Source organism: Columba livia, chromosome 2 (assembly GCF_036013475.1).
Source record: "Columba livia isolate bColLiv1 breed racing homer chromosome 2, bColLiv1.pat.W.v2, whole genome shotgun sequence".
Taxonomy (NCBI): domain Eukaryota; kingdom Metazoa; phylum Chordata; class Aves; order Columbiformes; family Columbidae; genus Columba; species Columba livia.
In genome coordinates, this window is record NC_088603.1 from 84,459,599 (window position 1) to 84,483,330 (window position 23,732).

At 42.2% G+C, this 23,732-nt stretch overlaps 1 protein-coding gene across 1 annotated transcript in view; it reads left to right on the plus strand.

Moving 5' to 3' along the window:
- The window catches only part of ANKH (ANKH inorganic pyrophosphate transport regulator), a 98,240-nt gene that overhangs the window by 46,013 nt on the left and 28,495 nt on the right, over positions 1–23,732 (plus strand). The window contains exons 2-5 of the mRNA XM_065052629.1: positions 11,569–11,785; positions 19,312–19,430; positions 20,556–20,639; positions 23,186–23,356. Coding sequence (XP_064908701.1) covers positions 11,569–11,785; positions 19,312–19,430; positions 20,556–20,639; positions 23,186–23,356 — 591 coding nt within the window. The remainder of the gene's footprint in view (positions 1–11,568; positions 11,786–19,311; positions 19,431–20,555; positions 20,640–23,185; positions 23,357–23,732) is intronic.

The following is a 23,732-nucleotide window of genomic DNA, read 5'->3' on the forward strand; positions in this document are numbered from 1 at the left end:
GACAAGAAATTGCATCTTCGCCGACTGTATGAAAGTGGGGTGTTAAATGACTTAGAAAGCAGAACAAAACTGGAGTCAGGGCAGGGCGACTGTGAAGGGAGGTTGTTCTCCAGGGGAAACCTCTGCACTGTGTAGCATACTGGCATGAAAGAATGTGGTAGATAGTCTGTCTTCATTGTGTTTTGTTACCACTTTTTGAAATCCAGAGTAAGGAAACCCATTATTTAGAACCAGCGACTCAGAGAACCTGCTAGGCAAAATTACCTGTTGTGCTACGATGTATCAGCATCAGTTTCATTTAAGCTTCTGGGAATCTGTCGGTGCTTTGCTGAACTTAACAAGTCAGGGTCTTGAGATAATAACTTTTAACTATGCAATTCAAATTGAGGAGTTAGGGGGAGGGGGCTAGTAAAAGAATGTTCATTACTATGGAAGAAATCACTTTTAATAATGGATCATTGCATCAGGTCATAAGGAATGTAAGAATGAGAAAGGATGTCAATAAAGATAGTTTTAAGGTTGGAGTTAAGTGTTCTGTGGGCACAGGGCTAGGTGAGCATTGAGCCTATATATCAAATGTCTCGTGATGGCAGGTGCTCTGTTGCTGAAGTTGCCTGTAGAGCTGCTGTTAGACAGCAGAAACCATTTAAGAATTACTGCGATACCGTGTACAGTTTTAGTGGAGGAACCCATCCACTGTGTGTTTGATCACCTCTTCAACTGGAAGAGATTAAAATATATATATTTCTTTTAATTTGGATCTAAGGAACCCAGGAGTAGACACCTCTGAAGTTAGACAAAACATCAGATTATACCACACATTTGGCATAATCAAGAACACTCACTTCTGGTTAAGGCTCACCCCTGCCAGACACATAGAAATAAAAGTTACAAGGCTTGCTGCAACTCCATGGGTGTTTCCAAATCTCCTCTTCCCCGAGGAGAAGGCTGCCTAGGTACTGCCTAAGGAATTCTTAGCAGAAGCATTGGCCAAGGACTTGGTGAAGATGTAACAGGATTCATTATTGCCAGCCATTTAGAGGTTATTCCAGCGGACCGCTGGCTTTAGGGTCTGTCTGTCCCAGAATATTCAGAATTAATGCTTTTTTTGTCTCCCTCTGTGACATAGATGTTCCCAAGAGGTACAGAGGAAAAGCTTGAAATATCAATACATTTTCTAGTTCTCCTTTTTATTATTGAATCCAGTAAGGACAGAATGTATCTAGACTGATTGCATTTCAGATTAATTGGTATTTTACATGTACTTCCATTACCATGGAAAGCCATTTATTATAGCAGCAGCAATTGGGCTCCCAGCTGTTGTGAGACCACATAAGCAACAGTAATCGGGTTCTCCCATGGCCTCCTGTTCTTCTAGGTCAGAGAGGGGATTTTCAGACGTGGTTGTGTAGAAATATTTCTGTGCTTCCCTTTGTGAAATAAAGGGGATTTCAAAAAGAGTGCATGATTTTAAGAGAAACCTCTTAGGTATCTGTGCTCCATAGAGCCACCGCCTGGAAAAAACCATGTGCAATAATTTCATTGAGAGTTGACTTGTTGACTTCATGTCAGTGGATACCGAGAGAACCAGTTGAGCTATTTATAAAAGGAAATGTTAGCGAGTCCTGTCAACACCACCTGCAGGAACCAGGAGAGGAGTTCAAGGTTCTCAAAATTTAGGCTGAGGGAACAGAAGATTTGATTTTCCGAGAGAAAAAAATCACTTTAAAGAAAGTCTGCCTTTTCTCCTCTCTGTCTCCCTCCACTCCCACATCTTTACCACCCACTTCCCATTTATTTCAAACAGCTACAACAGGTCAAAATCTAGAGGCAGAATTACCCATTTAGTGAGCCTCTTGGTTTCTGCAGGTATTGGAGTATTGGAAAGTGCTGTAATAACTGGAAGTACTTCAAAGTGTGTTTTGTAATAATTTCACCAGCCCTTGAGAAAGGAAATCACTGTTCCTCTCCACAGTTTATTTCCAATTCAACTCAATAACTTTAATCTCATCCTAAGAAAGCTGGTAGAAGAATAAGAATGGAAGGGAAAGAAAAACAGGTAAAAATGAAAGGTTTTCTGAGTGACATTATGGACTTTGTTTGCAGTGGGTGTTTCCAGCAGCAGAGACACCAAGTTTGTATTTAGGCTGGTGATCTAGGTGCCCTCTATTTGTCTCTTCTAAGCAATTAAGACATGAGCTAATCTGGCAGCTCTACACTTGCAGTCGCCGGCACTCACACCTAACAAACTCTGCTTTGTGTAGCCCGGACTGTGCTTTGCCCAGCTGGCAGCATGCTGGAGGGAGCAGCTGCTTAATGATGGACCTTAACCAGCCGTGTGCCCTGCTCCTGACACAACAGCTGATGGAAATCACAGGCCTCAAATATGTTCTGCTCGGCTGAAGTTGGGCAAAGCCCTAGAACATAAGTAATGAGTCCGTGTCGGGCCTCGTGGGGAGGTGAAAGCTAATGGACAGCAGATAATGGCATGGTGCACTAAGTACACATAAAGGTAGGGCTGTACTACACGTTCAGGGACAGCTGGACAAGCTCCCACCTCTCAAGTCTGGCACAAAAGCCTTGTTTGATGGTTATATGTATTTTTCGTAATCATAGTAGCTTTGGCATATACTTTATAGATTGTTCTCTTTTTTTTTTCTTTTGGACATAGTGCAGTACTGAGGAGGATGAAAGACCAAACTGCAATTATTTGGCTTTCTTCTTCCTAAGCCCTGCCATATGACAAATCAAGAATTCTGTGCATTTGCTCAGCGGGGTTCTTACCTATCCTGTCTGCAGTGAGAGAGAGAGAACATTTATCCAAGCTGAATGAACAAAACCTGCAGACACTTGCTTCAGTTTGCTTTAGCCTTTCATCATGTACAAGTAATGTTCATTAAATGGCAGAAACTCGCTTGTTTTACATATTTTGCCTGGCGGAGAGATGTCGTGACACTTCCAGGGAGCTCCAAATGGCCATGGGAGCTCCACCAACAACAGAGGGCTTGCAGTTTGCAAGCGACGCTTAACGCTGGTCTGCTGCGGACTACTGATAAATGTGGACTACACTGGGGGAGGGAGCGAGGGGCAGACACCAGAAGTAGCCCCCCCTAATTCTGACATTTCCACCTTTTGAGCAATTAACTTGTGCTATAGTCACATCTGAAAGTGATTATAGGAAAAAATCTATTTTTGCACAGTGTCTTCCCTTACAGCCCCACTATCTGAAACTGTTTTGGTCCCATCTTGTACATTTTCACTGAGGCTGCACTTCACCACCTTCTGCAATCAAAAGAGATTGAACAGCTACCACTGAACTAAGTATATCAAGGGATTATTTCCAAAAGCGATCAGCTGCTGATTGAACAGGAGGTTCCCCTCACAGGACATCCATCTTGTGAGGCTTCTGCTTCTTTGTTACACCAAACGCCGAAATACCTGTTTGCACAGCCATACGCCAATGAATTAACCCACCCTTCCCAGTTGACTACCAGTTCTGACTGTGGCAAAATTAGTAATTCTAAACAATAGCAGCAGTCAGGTAATCTCTAGAGCAGCCACAAAGTGGTAGGATAGTATGTGTGATGATACTAAAATATTTTGCTGCAGTATTGACAGCCTCAGATTTGATTGTTGGCTCTTGCAGAGTTTGCTGGTTATAATTATTACATCCCTTAAATTCCACATGGAAAGAGAATTGAGAGGAAGTGCCAGTTATTAGTGTTCTAAGTAAGAGGACATGGGATCTTAGTCACTAACAAAGGGTGGAAATGTACAGAAATAAGAGAGCTGAAGCAATAAAAGTAAATTGTACAGATCTGGCCGCCAGGGTACTTTCCACAAGAGCCAAGACAGGAGAATAAACGACCCCACAATTCCTGGGAGAAGGAAGTCTTTGTAGGGTACTGCATCTTCAGTCCACGGAAAGAGAAATGCTCTCCCTTTTTCTTTGAGCTAATGATACAGGTGCTGTTCCCTTGTCTCCTGGTACATTAAGGTCTTGCACCTACTCAGTATCTGCTGTGTGGTGCTCGACCTTCACTGCTCTAAGCTCAATGCCCAGGAGCACACTCAGTGCAGCTGAAATACAGACAAGATTTCTGTGCAGTTAAAAGTAGTTTAACGAGTTCTTCTGTGCCGCTCAGAGTTTGCAGGTGGTTGCCCAAGTTTTGGTGGTCTGTTTTAAAGGCACTTTTGATGGCCTTTGCCAAATTTCAGAATTTTTCACCAAATTCTGCATGCCTTAAGATTTTTTTCATGTGAAAAGTTTAAGGAAAATTATTAAAAATCTACAAATCCAGGGACAAATCTCATTGATTTTCCTTATTCTTGCAATTGGCAAACGTATTTTTGCAGGTATATTAAGGTATTTGCTTGGATTTTTTTTTTCAGTTTCGGTCTTTGCCAGGACTGATTTTTTTTAAGGGGAAAAGCTTGTCTTGCACTAAATGCAAGATCTTATAATTGGGAGTGTCAGCTAACCTTATGCGAAAAAATACCCTACTTGTAATATGTGAAACAATGAGAAAGGAAAAGCGTAGCTTCATATGTAATGCATGAACTTAGAAATACAAAAGAAATTAATACAACACTAAATTACTGAAAAATACTGTTCTGCTGTAAGGTAAGTTTTATCTATGAAAGAGCCAGTGGCAGCAGAAAAGAAAAGGTGAAAATTGGAAGGCAAGTGGAGCTAATTGATTTCCTGCCATGAGGTGAAAATATAGGTGAGTTATTTTCAAGGACAAGGTCTTTGGTGAAAGACTGCAGCAAGGAGAAGTATGGAGTGATGAAGCAAAGAGGTTTCAGGAAAGGAAGGGGAAATGTGGGAGATGGAAGTTCAGGCCCATGCAAGGAGCATGGCCTTCGCTGGCAGGAAAGCATGTTCTAATGTGAAAGGGAGATGGCCATGTGTTTTTGGATGCCAGTTCTGGTTACACAATAAGACTCAGAGTGAGGGTGGCCTCTCAGGGTGGCTGCCCAGGGAAGGTGTGGGGTCTCCTTCACACCATCTCCCAGACGTTCAGCCCGGGGCAGGGCTCACAGCTGGCCCCCAAGGGCCCCTTCCAACCCAAACCTCTCTGTGCCCTCTGGAGCCTATGACAAGGTGTGGTCATGGAGAAAATGGCGATCTCCATTTTAAGAGGAGAGAGATGTGAGGAGCATTTCAGCAAAAAATGAGTTAATGCTAATAAAAAGGCAATATGCCAGAGTTGTGAGAGGCTGACAGGCATGGGACCTGCGTAGATTAAATTCACTGTGCACATACAAACAAGTCTTATAACAGTCCTTGCAGAGTTTTAATTTATAAACATGAGAAAATGTGATTTTATGAAATATGCAACTGATAGTAAATCAGCTTACTTTTTACTTTGGGGTATAATGCAAGGAAGAGAACAGAGCCTGTTTCTGTGAGAAATTAAAAACAAAAGAAGGAACACTACTGTAGATACCGTATCACTTGTGATTAAGGCAGATACTCTTTGTCTGCAGATACATGTGATATGCATTTGTATCCTCCACGGTGTTTTCTGGCACTTAAAAGTAATCAAAATGGAATTTCCACAGGGCATTTTGAAGAGACAGGGAGCCGACCTTCTCCTAGTTTTATGTGACTCAATTTATGTCTCAATTTTATTTGTCTGTACTTATAGACTTAGAAACAGAAATAGCGTTTGAGGGAAAAAGAGTCTCTGGCCTCCATGTGAAGAAGATCTGATGACAAATAACCTCAGCCTAGAGTTAGCCGTGCTTCTGGAATTTAATCACAAATGCATCTCACCTTTGTGGGTGAGCTCCCATGAAACCTGAATGAAAAGCTCAGATACTGCTCTAAGAGCAGAGCATTCCCTTTTGATTTTCACTTTAAATACATTTTGGACAATTGATTGGCATCAGCCAGAGGACACCAGGGAAGACATAATGCAGGGGGATATCTCTGCCATGTTGATTTTGCTTCTGTGCTGTGCCCCTGCAAGCACTGCTTGCCTAAAAAAGGCCAGGAGAAGTTTATGGTGATGGTCTCACCTCAGGGGACAGGTTTCTCCACACCTGTCAGTGGAAGTGGCAGTGGTTTAGGTCTCCTTCGTGCAGGTGTCAGCCATCCCCATTCAGTAAACACCACTTGGGGAATACATCCTGAAGGGCTTCCCACCATCATGGCTCGTAGCTCTCTTGGCTTCAGGATCAGTGTTCTCCACACCCCATGGGGAGGCCACCCTCTGCAGCAGCTGATTCACCCCTCCACGATTGCTCCCTGTCGTAAATATTCTGGCTCTTTGTCAACCACAGTTTTAAATGAGGCACATTTTGGCTTCATTATTCTGTTTTTTTTCCCGTGGTCCTGCACCATTATCTTCTGCAACCACCTGCGTTTTTTTGTATTATTCTCAGTCTTGCTGTGCATGAATCTCCTCACAAGCAGTAGGTGCCATGGGGTAGTGTGCTCTAACTACTCTTCTAGCTCCCCAGCGTGTCCTTCTTGTCTTGGTTCTTGCAGTGGGAAGGATTTCCCATTTTCACTGACTTCACTCTTGCCACTTCTGCCCTGTTTATTCCAGTGCCTCCTGGCTGTGGCTGTAAAAAGTGCTGTTCCCTGATGTACCCCTGGTCAAGTGCAAGCTGTGAATGCTCTAAAATGATGTTATTTTTGATTTAGAGTCTTTCTTTAAACTTCTCTAGGACACATTTTTGTACAGCCTTTATATTGGATAGTGAGTGAATAGCATCAAAAAGTAGAACAGAGAGCCTGATAGTAGTCACAGAGTAGCAGGCATAGCAGAAAAGAGTAGGAATCTTGCAAAAATGTTCATGCTTGCTTCCCGTTGCTGCTCAGGAAGGTGAATGGGGAAAAAAATTGTTACTGATTGCATTTTAGTCTTCATGGATTGGGTTTTGTTTCACAGGGTCTATGGGCTTTCTTGTAGGCCATGTTCTCCTTACTAAAGCAGACAGAGTAAATTCAGTTGGAATTTTTGTACGCTAACATTTTTTTGAGATGAAGCCATGACACCTGCCCTGCATTTCCAGTTTCTTTCGAATTAGGAAGCAGCGAGAGACAGAAGGACTTCAGCTCTCATTTTCAGGGCAGTCCTAATGCTCTTCCAAGGACGGCCTCTCTAGAGACAGGCCACACATCAAGGGGGTGCCTGAGTGTCCCTCTCTCAGGACAGGTATCTCTTATTCCTTCAGGCTGGGGGTCAGGGCTACGGTCTCTTGCTGGGGACTGGGATTATTTCAGTGGGTTGAACTGATGTCAGCGCTTACAGTGCTGTGGACAGACGTGAGTAGCTGTTTTCTTACAGCCAGCTTTGGTAAAGGAGCAGGGAGGGTGTCGATTATTTTAATAGTGGGCTAATAGGAACTGACCTCAGATGGCATTTGACACGTGATCTACGAAAAATGCCAATTCAAAATTAGAGATATTGAATTAGGGGAAAAGTGATACAGAACAAAACAACACAAAAGAGATGCAAAACAACAAACACTCCTCAGTCATCATTTCCAAGCTACAAGGTCAGAATCCCTCTACCCCTTCAGAGCTCAATCTGTGTGTTTGTTTGGGCAGTCTTCTTGAGCTAGAATAAATGCGCACATACTGGTTTTACCCCATTTTCTCCCACTTCTGTGTCTACATCCACAGAATTCTTACACAGATCACTAGCTGTTACCCTCAAGTTGCCAACTGCGGCTCCTGCCTCTAGGAGAAACCCTGGCAGAAGCAGAGATGCAGATAGGATAATGCTCAGGTAGCACCGACACAGGGATTCGATTGTGCCATGCTTTATAGAGCATCAGGTCGCCCAGGTGTCCTTCTGGCAGTGCAGCTCCTGCGGTGGTGACGGGGGGAGGCAGAACAGCCAGAGCCAGCTGGTACATTTGATACTGAAGGTTTCAGTGTGACAGGATTTAGTAAATGAAAACTCAGCCAACAATCATCAGGACAGGGATTATTTGACACAGGAGAGGGGCTTGTCCCTTATATCAGCTTGATTTTTAGTTGGATACTTTGTCTTTCTTCCATTTTCTTAGGGGAGGGCAGGTAAGAAGAAAGGAGGGAGGGGGAGGGGGAACATCTCACAAATCTTTGCTGAACTGATCATATATTTGGCCAAGTTGCTGCCAAACTGAGCAGGTTTTCGGTGTCACCCTTAGGCAGATAACTAGCTGAACAGACTTGAAAACAGCTCAGGCAGAATCCCAGCTTCAAACTGAAGAAGCTGTAGGAATGTGCCACCTTCCACTAAGTCACAGTCTCCTTTTCCAGGATAAGCAAAACGGAGGACTAAAAGGAGTTACATTTCTTGAATTTTACCTGCTCTTATTTGAAACACATGCACTAATCAAGTATTGACTTCATAGGCAATAGTTAACTTCAAATGAAGTAGAAAATATGCCCCTCCAGTTAGATACAGACTACTGAAATTCTATGCAGTACACAGGTAATATTTTTAAAAGCAGAAGTAAGCATATACAATAGGTGTGGCTTTCTCAGTGAATTTTTTTATGCTTTTATATGTCATCCCTGTGAGGGGAGGATCATGTGGGAAGTGGTCAAGCTCTATGGAACCAGCTAAAGAGACAGACTTTGAATTTTTGGCAACAGAGGTGTGCAGCTGTAGATCGGAACCAAACCTTTTCTGCCAACATTAGTGAATAGTGTTGAAAGCTCATGCAAAATAGGACAAGCTAGACCCTTGACATTTTTCTCCCAATTGTTGCTTTTAAAATCACTGCCTTTGCATGCAACACTTTGTGGGATTCATCCATTATGCATGTCCTAGAAATTTGATAGAGGTCTCTGATGTTCCTTCTAAGAGGATAAAGCCAGCTGTGGTACCCAACTGTAAAGATGTGGTTACTAGATTGAAAAGTCATTAAGTGCATTATATGGTTTTTGTCTTACTTGAATCTTTTGGGTGGGAATTTCAAAATGCTAGGCCTCTCAGATTTTAGTAAACATTGCAGAGAGCACACAATTATTAATGAAAAAAGACTCAAGGGGTTCTTACTGAGTCCTATAGTAAAGATTTAATCTTTCCAGTGATAACATAATGTGTTATAGAAGACATTGCATAGAAGTACCTGTAGCTCTTGGAGCCTGCCTTTTTCAGAAGTGTTTTAGGAATATGATTTACTTCAACTAACCTCTTCATGTACCTACCAGATCATGCTCAACCTGGAAGTATTATGTGCTTTTTTCTGGTATTTCTTAAAAAAGGGTCAGCAATGTCAGTGGCTTTATTTTAGTCACAGTTGATTAATATCAATTTACTGTGACATTCTAGCCTACTACCATATTAGGTTAGCTGTTCATTGAGAACTCAGGAGAAGGTGCCATCACAAATAGTCTTCCTTCCAGCATCTGGATTTCCTGGTTCTCCCTTCAAGTTTGGTGTGAACAAGCCAGCTGAAAATAGGATGACATCTGAAATATGTATGATCAAGCTAACTTCTCCTATTAAGTATTGTCATTATTATTAATATTGTTACTACCTAGTTTTGTGTGATTTCTTTGACAGGCTATACAAATCTCACTAGAGATATGTTCTGTTGCATGCAAAACGGACAAGGAATACAGATGCTGCTGATGAAGTTCTGTTATTGATTTTTGTTCACACAAGAAGTGTACGAGATAGATAGTGTCAGATAAAAAAAATAGAGACCTTGACCTGGTTTATATTTTTCTTTCTTTATGAGATATTGAATTGGAAATCTGTCAGGAAATTAGACTGGAAGATTACTACTTGCATGGCTGGCATCTTTAGGAAGTTTAAATGAAAATATTATAATTCTGTATACAACTTGATATTGATTACAACATCGTCACAAGCATCATCACAAAAAACAGCTAAACTTGACTATTCATTTCAGAGGCCACAGTCTTTTTCACAAATTGTTTGAGTACAGTTTTTATACATCCACTACTGTTTTGGGCATCTGCAGAATAAATATCATTTGAATTCTTATTGATGCAATAGATGGAATTATCTATACCTGAGGAAAGGTTGCATATAGCAGCTGTGGATATTCCATATCTAATATCTGGTATTTTCAGGAAGGGGCAAACTGGAGCAGGACAGATGAAAACATTTGGAGTCTCAGGTGTTCAGGCCAGAGCACATGGCTAGAGAGATTTGGCAGATATCAAGGATGGAGAAGTTGGTATTTTCTATAGCTTTTCGCTATGTTGACAGTGCAGCTTTAGATTCAAAAACTAAGCACATCTCACAGGAAGAGTGGAAAAGAACAGGAAGAAAAATACTCATTTCTGCTACAAAGATGTGGTTTCTTTTGAAGTCAATGGGAGTTGCTTGCTTGTATGGTCTTTGGAAGGGAAAAAAGAAGTCAAAAGACTGCAGCAAAAAGATTATATTTACATTTGAAATGTAAGAACTTCACCCCAGTTACCTGATGATACTCTGCCTGTTTTGTTCATTCAGAAAAAACAGTGTAAGAACTGCTGTGGAAGTAGATAGACTGAGATTTGGAGGATGGGTTGGCAAGATGTTCCTGGTTGACCTCATTGCCGCAGCCCTGTCAGAGCACATCAGCTGTAACCCATAGGAACTAAATACTCATGAAAACAAGTCATATTTCATCCTTCATGCTTTTTGAATCTAATCTTGTTGTAACCTTTTTTTTGGGTGTACCAGATGATTGATGCTGTCACACTGCAGATAAAGTTGGATCATTCTGTCATTTTTATTCAATATTTTAGAAGCATTTTGTTGCAAGGTGGAATCTGAATCAATTTTACACATTTTTTTCTATGGTTCACCTCAATTGTTTCACCTCTGTTGGTTCACCTCACTAATTCTTAGTGATTCATTGGCAGACATTTCCTAAATACAGACCTAGAATGAATTAGTAGGTACGTTGAACCTCAATATGTTTTGAAATACGTGTGCTGTATTTATTTTTAGATGTACCACTAGGAAAAATAAATTAATATAGGATTAGAATCTTGTGAAATACATGAAAGGAGAACACTTATGTTTGGTCATGTACATATTTGGCATAGTTCTATAATAAACATCATAGGATAATATCAGCCATTCACAACAGTTATATAGGATGTAGTGAAAATTCATAATGCTGAAAAAAGGTTTGAGCTCCTGAAGTTGCAGCATATAATAATGTCGGACTTTTTACATGTAAAGATGACCTGCAAGGACTGTGCTTTGTTCAGTTCAGGGCTGAGACCTCAAATCAGCATTTAAGTGGTCTTGTATGATCTGTGATTATTAGCAGGTCTTAAAACTACCCTAAAAAGGAAAGAGACTGACTTGTGCTATACTAGGAGTTCCATTATATACTTTAGAAGCAGATATTTGCTTTATCTTTGAGTCTACTTGACTTGAATTTACTGTCCATGTGAAATTATGAAGCTTCCTGTGTTTCAAGTCACAGGTTGCTGCTGCTGAACCCAAAGAAATAAGGTCAACTTGAGGTGAAAACAAGAGAGAGAGCTGAACTTGCTCGTTCCTTCAGAAGTCAGCTGCAGAAGCTCATTTTTGGTACACTTCCACATGTGCTACATTGTTTTCTCTTTCTGTGTTCCAACAGGCCTTGAACAGGGGCATCGCTGCTGTTAAGGAAGATGCTGTGGAAATGCTGGCCAGCTATGGGCTGGCGTACTCCCTCATGAAGTTTTTCACGGGTCCCATGAGTGACTTCAAAAATGTAGGTCTGGTGTTTGTGAACAGCAAGCGAGACAGGACCAAAGCAGTTTTGTGCATGGTTGTGGCTGGCGCTGTAGCTGCTATATTTCATACCTTGATAGGTAAGGTCCCTTCACGTCTAGTTAATATGTCTTTTAATTTGCTTTCCTTGCCTGTTCTCCAAACTGATTAATCCTGGTGCTTAAGATTTCATTTGGAAGTGCAACAGGAGATGCAAAAGAGATTAAATCTCTTGGGCTGGTGTCATACCCATCCACGCAATTTTTATTACTTTTTAAATAGGTTGTTAAGTGGCAGATTCCACCTCCAGGGCTCTCCTGCCTGGCAGCAAGATGTGCTGCTGATCTCTTTCAGTCCGGTGTGGGAGCAAAACTCTGGCAAGGATGACAGATTGCACGAAGCTGATAGCTCAGTCTCACTGTTAGGCAGTGATTATCAACTAGCAGTATCTGCCCAAATGAGTTTAGCAGGGCTTCAGGGTGTGCTTGGTAGGGCTCTTTGTCAGAATTTGATGGCATTGCCGGCGTACTCCCTCTGTATCTATCCCTTTGCTACTTATCTCACAGTATAAAACTCTAAGCAAGTAGGTGCCAGCATCCTTATTAAAATGTCAGGTATTACTCTCTGCTAGCACTAGTAATCATCAATTTCATTTGAATAGTTAATCTATAAGAGAAGAAGTAGTTACTGAGAGCACTTTATGTCAAACTGAGACCGGTTCCATGAGTGTCCTCTGAAACAGAGACAACACACAAGCAAATATGAACTGGACATAAAAAGTAAGGCAGCCACAGGATTTGCCAGTTCCTGAGAGCCTGGAGAAATGTGATACCAACCCAAGCATCAACCGGTACCACAACAATAAAAAGGCATGTGACATGGAAGACACTAACTTCATCCTCTCCCAGAACTGCACCAGATTCTCTGCATCTTCTGGCTCGTTCCACAGAGCTGAAGCCTCTGGACCTCAGCAAGGAGGAACCGGAGACACTGGAGGAAGAAGCAGAGAGTGCGTTGCATTCAACAGGTACAATCCTGAAAGCTGGGAGGTCGAAGGGATGGGAGGAGGGCTGGTTGACAGGCAGTAGGGTTGAGTTGGGTGACGAGCAGTAGGGGGTCATTCCGTCGCAGAAAGATGGAACATGTGAGTCTGATGTCAGTATTCAGAATTGCCGTGAAATTGCAGTCTCCTGGAAGCTTGGCACCATTCATTATCAGGCTTTAGCATCTCAAGAGCAGCATGTGCTGCTGGTTGGCATATAGTTCCTGCCCAAGCGGGTACAAGAGACCTCTGGTAAATACAAATGCCCCCTGCTCTTGTCCTTTAACAGGCTGCCAGCTATATTCACCACCTTTATGTGCCTCCCAAGCACTCCAGTTTGTTTGACCATCATGTCTCTTATTCTACCACTGATACAGCAGCCGTATGCTGTTTACTTTTGCTCTGTGTTACAGTCATAATAAATGCTTACGGTAACGGCTCACTAGCCATGGCAACTCTGTGCCAGGGATAAGCTGTTGCTGATTTTATAAGCTGGATCCATGCATTCAAGTTAATTTAATTCACTGGTATTGATGAGTCACTTCTTCAATATGTTTACAGTTGAGGCTGCTTTATTGAGTCAATATTATAAATTTTGGGCCATTTGTATGTTTGGCTCTCATATTTCTTTGCTTGGAATGTTTCTTCAGCTCCCAGAGCTGCTCTTCTAGTTGCTCACTTGTTTTCCTGCCAGTGCTGGTCAAAGTTTTTGGCTTTGCTAACTGGATAAAGAAATATTTTCTAGTCATCCAACATTTTATTTTAAGCTGTGATAGATTTTAAGAAAATTTGAAGTATAACTATCAGATTTCCAGGTGAAAGATGTAGCTGGATTTTCCATACGGGACTTTTTATTGAAGGGGAGGTGTTTGGAGCAGCCATTAGAAAAACGGGCCAGATGAGTTTCTTGCCTTTGCCTGAAATAGAGCCCTGCTGAGTTCAGAATGTCTGAAATGCCCTCTCTGCAGATATTGGGCAAAAACGAAAAAAGAAAGCTGTACTTACCATGCTTTAAAGTCCTGAATCGGAGGGCGTCACGCAGTCTTTCAGCTGCTTATGGTGGCAAACTGCAAAATATTTTTTAGTATTTTAACTTGTCTGTGCCTGAAAATAGGCAAAGGCCACAGCAGAGACTGGCAGAGCGCCCGAGAGAATGGAGTTAGTCAGATTCTAACACCAATTGCCTGGGTGATGTTGCCAAGTTTTATGTTCCAAGTTTCCTTTGAACACGTTTCAAATCCTGATTATTCTTCTCTGACCCACAGATGCACAACCCGCCCAGCAGGAGGAAGAGAAGGAGTCCAGTGACAGAGAGGCAGCCTCCTAGGACCTACAACTACTCTCCAGCAGCTGCAAGCCTATCACAGACTATCTACATGAGACAAAAATTCACATTACTGATGTTCAGCAGATGAAAAACAGAAACAATGCTCAGGGGACTAAATTTCTTCCACATGCCATGTGTATGGGGCTAAGGAAGATGACACGACTGTCTGCCGTGGACTGTCAAAGCCCAGGAAGGAACAGGGAAACAGAAGCCCAATGAAATAAGGAGGAGTACCAAAAAGTCAGAAGAAAACAAGTGATGCTAGAAACACAGTGACCACGATGAATCACCATATTTCCAACTGTGATAGAAACTATTTGCAGTCTGCACACACAGCTCCTCACAAACAGCAGCCTCTACATATTTAAAATACCAAAACAGGCCATTTCACCCAGCTGACTGATGCTTCGTTGCTTCAGCAGCAGTGCTCCCCACTACGGCTTCCCCACTGGAGCTAACGCAGCCTCTGTGGGAGTGACTGGCTGAGCCAAACCACTCAAACTCACAGCTGCACAAGCTCTGGGTCCTTAAGTCCTCCCCCCACCATGTTCCCATGAGCATCTGCAAAGTCCTCAACAACAGTTCCTGTCACTCTCCTGGGCAGGTAGCAGTCAGAACCAAAAACTAGTTGGCTCAATCAAAGGGAACTGAAACCATATTCTCATCCCATTCGTAACGCTGCTGCAAACCCTGACCAGTACAGTATTCCTGCACTTGCTGTTTCACTTGCGATCTGGGAATTGAAGATAGTGTGCTGCCTTCCTTCCCTTGTGCTATTCTGGGGGCAGCTACTGCCACCAGTTAGGGTTTCCTGGTGGGAAGTTTGCTGTGTAGCCAGATAAAGCACCTCGTTATTTCAGAGATTGGCTTTTGGTGGGGATATTGGGCTGCGAGAGAAGGGATTCAAGATGCTAAGCCTGTGTGTGCATATTTCTGACATCTTACTAAATTGCCAGCTTGACAGAAGAGAGAAATAATTTATATAACATTATGCTAATGTAACGCTTTTCATGTTGTTGCTGGTAAGCCTTCCACTCTACGTGGGACCTTTTGACACCAATGCCATGTAGGGCATGGACATTTTCTTTGGCAATACAGCAACATTGTTCAGCTTTTCACTTATTTACTGAGAAATAGTATACTGAGAAAGTTTATTTCCTTTTGCATATTAATAATACTTTCAACAGCTCTCTGAGGTTCTGTAAATGACAAGGCATATGTTACTTTGGGGAAACATTCTCTTTGCTTAGGTAGACATCCTTAACTGGTGCCCACAATGCCTGATTAAAAACTACATGAGGGATCGTTTGTTATTACCAGGAAAAAAAAGGTTGGAACTTTAGTAATCAGGCAAACTTAGAGCAGACTGGATGGTCCAGATATGCAACTGATTTGTTTTATGCCAGTTTATTAAGTGACAGGCCAGCAGGCTTGGACCATTCCCTGCGCAGATGGCACAGGGGAAAACTTCAGCAGCTCCAAGTAATTCCACTGATTCTTTTGAACTTGCCGTATACATGGTCACTGCCTGGGCTTGAAAGGTCTGCAAAAGAAGCAAGATACATGTGTAATCCCACCACTTCCACTGTAACATTACTGGAATTTTCTAGAGACTAGGACTTACAGAGTGGCTTATGACAACCTGAGCTGTTTTTTCCAGTCAGTCTTGTTCTGATGTGCCCACTCTACTGGCTCGCACTAAACATTTTGACCTGGGAAAACATGATAGCACAGGAACACAAATCATAATGTATTCCAGGTTGCTCTAACCCTTCTCCCAGTACAGGGGCAGTTTCTTGTGAGCAAGGTATTCAGGGCAAAGGAAGAAGGAAGAAAGCCTGTGACCAAAGCATTTGTAGATTTTAGGATAGCAGTGATTGTTTTTCGGTTAAAACAGGCTCATGTGATGTTGGCCTACCTAAAGATATTTCAGAGACCAACAGTCATTGATAGATTTGAGAAAAAATCAACTAATGCAACGTTAGAAATAGAGCTGAGCACAGAAAAGGATGATTGCAGTGATCAGGCTGCATTGAGATGCTTGTAAGCTGTTTGGGTTTTTTTCCTTCAGTAAAGCTAATATTGACATATGTAGCTCTGTGTCTGAAAGTAAATGGTATCACTTCATATGAGGGTTTGGTTTTGTTTTCTTGATGATGTCAGTATAACATACTTGGTAGTAGACAGCTCCAGAATGGCTATAGTATGACTATTTGTTTGAGACTGTGAGCATCATTAAGAGGGTGTTCAGTTGTTTTAAGAATGTCTGAAGTGCATGTGGTAGTAATTGGCTTGTTAGAGGCTTGAATCAGTGTGGGGAAGAGGAGATCCAATTAGGTATGTGGTTTTCAGTGTCATTTCTTAAGCTTCTGGGTCTTAACTGGAAAAGCCAAAAGCAAGAATTCCTCCTTACATTTTGTAGCAAAACTGATCCATAGACATATCAAAATAAATGAGGTATTAAGGGAGAGCAAACAGGCAGCTTGTCTTGGAGTTGGACTTCTCTGTTTTGGTTGAAATGATGCAAGGAATGGGAAGAGCCATCTGCTTTAGATTCGTGTAATACTCTTCAGCTCTGTTGTCTGTGTTATTAATTTTGTGTCGTGCTACATAATAAGTTTGTAAGGTTGGCCAAGGTTAACTTGTAATTGCATCAGCAATTGCTTTATTCACGGCTCTGAGACACATGCCTGTATATTAGTCAGTAAATCTCGGCTTGCTGAGTCCTTCTTTCTGAGGATGGAAACATTCATGGACATCAGCAAAAGTGACTGTGTGCTTTCAGTGACATGTGGAATAGTGACTATTTTAAAACTATCTTTTAAGCTTAGCCATTATGATTTTAAAATCAAAATCACATTAAAAAATGCAGTTAGATTTTTGATGGAGGAAAGAAAAAAACAAAAGTCTTAAAGCTTACAGAGCACAGTGCTTATATCCCTAGAAATCTTAAAAATGTGGTGCTGTGGGCTGTGGTGGTATGAGTCCTTTGAGAAGGCCCTGCCAATAAACTACAGCCCTCTGGTGAACTCTCTGTTCCTAGAGGTGAGAGTAGCTCAGCCTCTGGTCCTGCTGATTCTGTGAACTTTTCTGTGATAGTAAACTTAAAAAATAGTAATGTAAACATCCCAATGGCTTTTATAGCCAAAAAAGAAGTTACTTATTAATCACTTTCTGAACACTTTTAAAGTCTCATTTAAAGCAGGTGAAGTGCATGGAGAGCACGGAGGGTGACTGCTGCAGCGTGCTGCCTTCCCAGCACTGCACTGCTGGTGGGGACCCCTCCGCAGAAGCAAGTTCCTCAGCTCCTGGACTCTGATTCTGTCAGTGCCCATGGAGAGAATAAGGCTGGTGTGTTTCCTGCAGCAGTTTTTAAGTTGTTGTGCAGGAAAAATGTAAAGAAACTTCAACAGAACCTAAGAGACAGCTCGATGAATCCGACCTTCCTGTGTGGCTTGTCTCAGGTGCCTTCCGAACTTCTTCTCCTCATTCATTCAAATAAGTTGATTCAGAAACATCCCTGTACTGCTGTGCTGTAAAAGCAGCTTTCTGCAAGGACTTACCACGCAAAACTCCGTAAAAGAGAGTTCTCAAAATACTGAGCAAAAATTGATATATGCGTGTTCACACAAAAATGAGGTTGTGCTTGACATGTGACTGGACTGCAACAAGCACATGAACACTTGAAGAACTAATCTGGCCTCCCTGAACTCAGGAAAGGTCGGAGTACTGGTTTAAAGTTCTTCCCCAACCCCCTTCAAAATGAAGTGAGGCTGGGAGTGACTCAGGAGGGTGGCACTTCTATTTTACTACCTTGTTTACACTGTCTTGTCCAGACTGAAAAATCTTTTCAGTCCTGTTAACCATTTAACTGCTGTATCTCTAAGCCATCACAAAACAATGATGAGCTAAACTCCTCTTCAATTGCTTCCAAACACTGTTAATGAGTTATGAAAGATAGTTTTAGGCTAAAAAAGATTGAATTGAATGCCTAGCATTAGCATTTGTCAATCTGATTAAGTGACCTGCATGCATGCAAAGGATATCTTTTCCTGAAATACTTTTTGTGAAGGTATGTACAATGATAATAGAGTTGTTATAAATGAAAAATCTGATAGATGTTCACATTTGAAATAATTACCTTAGAAAAGACACAAGTGGAAGAGAACTGAGGTAATTCTGCTGTTGGGAGATTGACTTTACAACCTAATCATTCTTTTAACAGCTATTACAACTGTATAGTGGAAACCAAGTGATAATATGCAGATCTAGAACATAGTTTGTAGAAGGTTAAAAACTGTTTGAGTTATTTAACTGTGCATGTTATCCAAGTCCCCATAGTTCAGAGATTCCGTGGTCATGGGGAGGACTCTGGGTTTGTTAAAACAACTGGTTGACATGGGTACTAACAGAGACACAAGCAGTTCTTCAGGGGGCTGTGTGGTGAGTCCCTGCATCTGTGTTGTCTTCAGCCCGGCGCCTTGGGCAGAGAGACCTGGCAGGAAGCTTTTTGCCTTACACTATAAGTTCTTGTCTCAGGCTGAAACAGGATGGTGAAATAACATCCTGGCGATCAGAAGTGGCAACCCCCTGGTTTCCAGCAGTGCCCTTTTCTGACTTGTGACTCCTGAGATGTTGGCTCTAGATAAAGAAGGAAGCTAAGGCTGGTGGAGGCTGCCCAGGGACCATACAGGGAAGGGTGCAGTGCCCTGTCTCAGCAGACGTGATCATTAGGCAGGGTAAGGGAGAGGCATAATGAGGGTGATGTGTTGCGTGCCTTCGCAATTCACAATATCCTTTCACAGCTTTGGGAAGGTTTACAGGTAGTGTCATGAGAATGCAGTGACAATAGGTGGTTTTAGTGTTTATAAGGTACTACATCCCATGAAATACATAATGCCTGGTGAAAACAGCTTTTCTAACAAAGAGCCTTGAGTTAATAAAAGAGCAATAGATTTTCTGGAGTACCAGTGCGTTCATTTCGCAAACAGATGTGCCACTTAGTATACCCATCTCCCAACCTGGCCATTTATTATCACTTCTCTGCCAAAGGTTACTTGAAAAAGAACTGTGAGAGCACTCTTTTGTCATAAACACCAGCTGGTGAGGCTGTGATATCCTGAAGCCCCTGCAGCTGTTTGCTAAGTGGATGCATGTCTGAGCTCCTGGGTGTTGCAGTCTTTCAGGTACTTCTGCGTATCTCACCCAGAGTCCATATGTAACCTTTATCATTCATTCCTATTCTTGTGTCTCTACAGCATATAGCGATTTGGGGTATTACATTATTAATAAGCTGCACCATGTGGATGAATCAGTGGGGAGTAAAACTCGGAGGGCCTTCCTTTATCTTGCTGCCTTCCCTTTTATGGATGCAATGGTAAGTGCCTGATTCAGAACTGAATTTTAATATTATTGTGATTTTTTTTCTTTGGTGACCTTAGTTCACAAGGGCTGTTACCTGATGGGAAACTGAAAGTGTGCAAAAGGAAATTGTGTCCTTTGCAAGAAATAGCTTTGGATATACCCGGACACATAATCTCCTGCTACCTGGAAAAAGCATCTGGGTGGATTTTGAACATTCAGAGATCATGGCAAACATAAAAAACCTCATCTGCCTTGTTAGAGTTGCTGTATGTGCACGCTGGAAAGCACTGGTCATCTTGTGACAAGCTGCACTGTTTGTCTGTATGTGTCCTCTCATTCCAGCTTGTGTTGAAAGAGTTGTATTTGCCATTGCCTTCACTTGCAGAGCTCACAAGGAATAAGCTCAATATTTTCTCAATGCAAATTTGTTGAAAGGGTATTTCTTACAGTCTATTTTTGCAAGCACAGCTAAGTCCAATGTATCTTAAATGTTTGGGCAAGAGAGTCACACCTGGGTTCAGCTGCTGCTTCCCAGATCACCAGGCTTACTGCTTGTGGCATGCACAACATGAAAATAGGGCAGCTCTCTTTAATGCCTCTACTGCTGTGTAAAGCTGGTAAAAGATAACCTTCTCATGGTGTGCCTCCACCACTTTCCATACCACTCTGTCTGCTTGAAACAGTAGCTGACAATAAAAAGAAGTTGGATCATTAGTTTTCTTTTCCAGACAGGACACAGTCTAACTCAGTGGACCAATGGATGTTACACTTCAGCGGTGCATCCAGCTGATGAATGAGAATAAACATTTTTTCCCTTGGATTATTTTGTATGATAATCCATCCTGTGCAGCATCTGTTTTAGAAAGAAGGGGCAGTTTCTTATTGTATCTGCTCTCTATAGTCTCTATAATCATTGCCATTCTGCCTGTCATCCCTGGCAGTGAGGAGCTGAACGCAGCAGTGCTTTCTCTGCATTACCGGCTTAACATTTGCCCAGGTTCACACCAGGTATCGCTGGTTGAAAAGTGCTTTATGAATTTTGTGTACAACATAACAACCAGAAAATGGCATTCCAGGACCTCTAATCATTCACAGATACCATGATCACTTCCCAAACTCCTCTTTGCTTTTTTTTCAGGCATGGACCCATGCTGGGATTCTGCTGAAACACAAGTACAGTTTCCTAGTAGGATGTGCATCCATCTCAGATGTCATAGCTCAGGTAATGGGCTCCTCTTAGCAGTCACTGTTCCTGTTGTGTTACGGACTGGATGCTTTCCTCAGCAGGAGCTCCCTTGTACAGAGGTTGCCTTCTCTCTCTACCATGAAGAGCACACCAGAGGAAGTAATCTTGTGTGCTGTTCTCTGCCTGTTTCCCCATCACCTGGAGGCTGTTTGCTGACATTTGTGGCTTAGGCTGGTCTCACTTGACAGGAACAAGTCAGTCCCAAACCACTATCAGGGGAAGGGAACCAGGATTGTTTGGGCTAAGGCCATGTCTTTCAGCACTTCCACAACCCTGTTTCAGAATGGCTGAGAAACAAGTTGTATATATGTGGGTACATCTGGGAAAAAGAAAGACCAGGCAATGAAACCAATGGCTGCTACCAGTCCTGAGGCTGATGGCGTGCTTTGAAAGACACTTTTCGCCCCCTGTGCATTCTCTTCCACACTCCACACAGTTGCACTGAAATCCTGAGTAAGGCTTGTAGGTGGGGAAGTGAAGGCTTGATTCTCCAGTTCACCTGTCAGTTTTGCACATGCTGTCTGCTACAGTGAAATGCGGTAGTGTAAACCATCTTCTGAGTGCCAGTATGGCACTGTTCTTGTTACCGGTCGAAAAGGTGAAGGCTCAGAATGGCAGCACAAGGGATCTGTGCTGATAGCCCCGCGTGGTGCAAGGAAGACCAAATGTTGTTTGAACTTTCATTTGTGAGGGAGGTGTTAACTATCCTGTTGCTTTGTACTAGACACACTTAGAAAGCAACATTCATACACATTGCTCATGGCCAGTGTTGTAGCACTTGAGAACCAACATACCACCCTCTTTTTAAAGCATATATAAAAATATTATGAAGTGGACAGTCTCAGCACCTATAAAACAGTTGCTATACTGCCCTATTAGCAGCTGAATGGTGTAATGACTGGATAAGAAAGAGGGTAATAACAGTGCAACATCAAAAGAAGTATGAAGTCAACAGCACTTGGTTCAATATTCCACAGTATTTTCCTCCCACTAAATATGAGCAAACTATAAACCAGGTTGAACCATTCAGTCAGCTGCTATTCTCTGTTTGGCAGGTGTGCCCCTCTGCAGTACTGCACTAATCCCTGAAGATAGTACCAATTACTGTAAATGACTTTTGCTTTCAAGATCTACTCTTGTTCTGATGTGACCTACAAAGTTTGCTGACCCTAGATGCATGTCAGGTCATATACAGCTAAATACAGAAACAAATTATTTTGCACATGGTATAATACATATGCCCTTTCCACAATGGTGGGTGAGTGGGGTGCCAGGGTTGTGAAGAGTAAGACACCTGTCATCTTCTCTCAACAAAATACTCCACAGAGTATTGTCCACAGAGAAAGAGCAAATCCAGAAGACAAAAAGTTGTGAGTCTCCATACCCCAGATCTCTCTACACCTCTGTCTGCTCCCTACACAAGCAATAGGTGTGCAGACAGTAGCTAATTCTCCTTCAGTAGCTTCATACACACAGTTTTTGTGACTGACTTTGCTTCTGTTTACTGAAAAACGTTTCTTTTTTCAGGTTCAAAAGAACAGTTTTGCAAACCCTCATAAACAGCATGGCCTGCCTAATAAACTTTTGCACAGAGTGATTTTTCTTAAGTGTTTCTCAGGCTCTAGCAATGAAGGAGAGAAGCTGTCCCTGAACAATGTGTTTTGTGTTCCTTGTAATTCACTTGATGCCAGCATGTCCCGGCAGGGTTGTCCTTGATTCTGCTCTTTCCAACACCAAACACAGTTGACTTTCCCAGGGTGCCCTCCATCCAGAGATGTTTGGAATTTAACAGGCACGCCATCAGCTCTGTACTTAACAAAGAGAGTGATATCATATTAATCAATTCCTTTGCATTTTCTGCATTGAGCATTTAATCTTGCGAGACTCAATTATGAGCTGTTCATTAGCCCAAAAGTTTCCATTTCATTTACGTCCATGTGGCACTCAGCTGAAGAGAGAATAATGAAATACTGAAATTTCACTCAGAAAAGTAAAAAATTAGGATGACGTAAGATTTCCTCCTTCTAAATGCTGAAGTGAATACTTTAAAACATCTGGCTTTTTAACTGCTACTGCCTGCTGCCCTCCCCCCACACAAAACAAAAAAAAGTATGGCTTAGAAGCTGATCCTAGAAACACGTCTCCAGCCTCAGCTTATATCAGAATAGCACATTCTTTTGGGAAGGGTGGCACTCAGCCCCATGCTTGCTGCCAGTCCCTGCCAGACTTGCATGTCAACCTTCTCCTATTTATGGCTCCTAGTCTGACACCTGTCCATACCTTCAAGTTCTGTTTAATGGAGCTTCTGGATAGTGTTAACTCTTGTTCTTCTCATTTGTATGACCGAATGCAGGGGTGGTCCTGACTGAAGTTTCAAATGCCACAAGCTCGAAGTGAGATAGATACTGTAGTCACATGTGGTTGTTGGTTCAGATGGACTGGCTTGGAGTCAAGCAGGTGATCTGTTGGCCCTAAAGAAACACACAGACAAATTACTAACTGTGTATTTGTTTGCCCTGCAGGTTGTTTTTGTAGCCATTTTGCTTCACAGTCACTTGGAGTGCAGGGAGCCTCTCTTGATCCCAATCTTGTCCTTATACATGGGAGCACTTGTCCGATGTACCACTTTATGCCTCGGATACTACAGGAACATACATGATGTCATTCCTGACAGAAGCGGGCCTGAAATGGGGGTATGTTTTAATATTTTGTGCTTTTTCAAATTCACTGATTTTAAACTTGCTTTTTTGCGTTACAATACTGTATTAAACCACTGTGCATGAAGGGCCTCCTCTCTCCATCCTGCAGAAAAAAAGACATTTTCACTTAAAGAGACATAGTAGAAACTATTTCAGCAAGCTAAACTGAGGAAGTGTGGTCTGGACAACTGGGTAGTGAGGTGGACTGCGAACTGGCTGAAGGAAAGAAGCCAGAGAGTCGTTGTCAATGCGGCAGAGTCCAGTTGGAGGCCTGTATCTAGTGGAGTGCCTCAGGGGTCAGTACTGGGGCCAGTACTATTCAATATATTCATCAACGATTTGGATGAGGGAATAGAGTGCACTGTCAGCA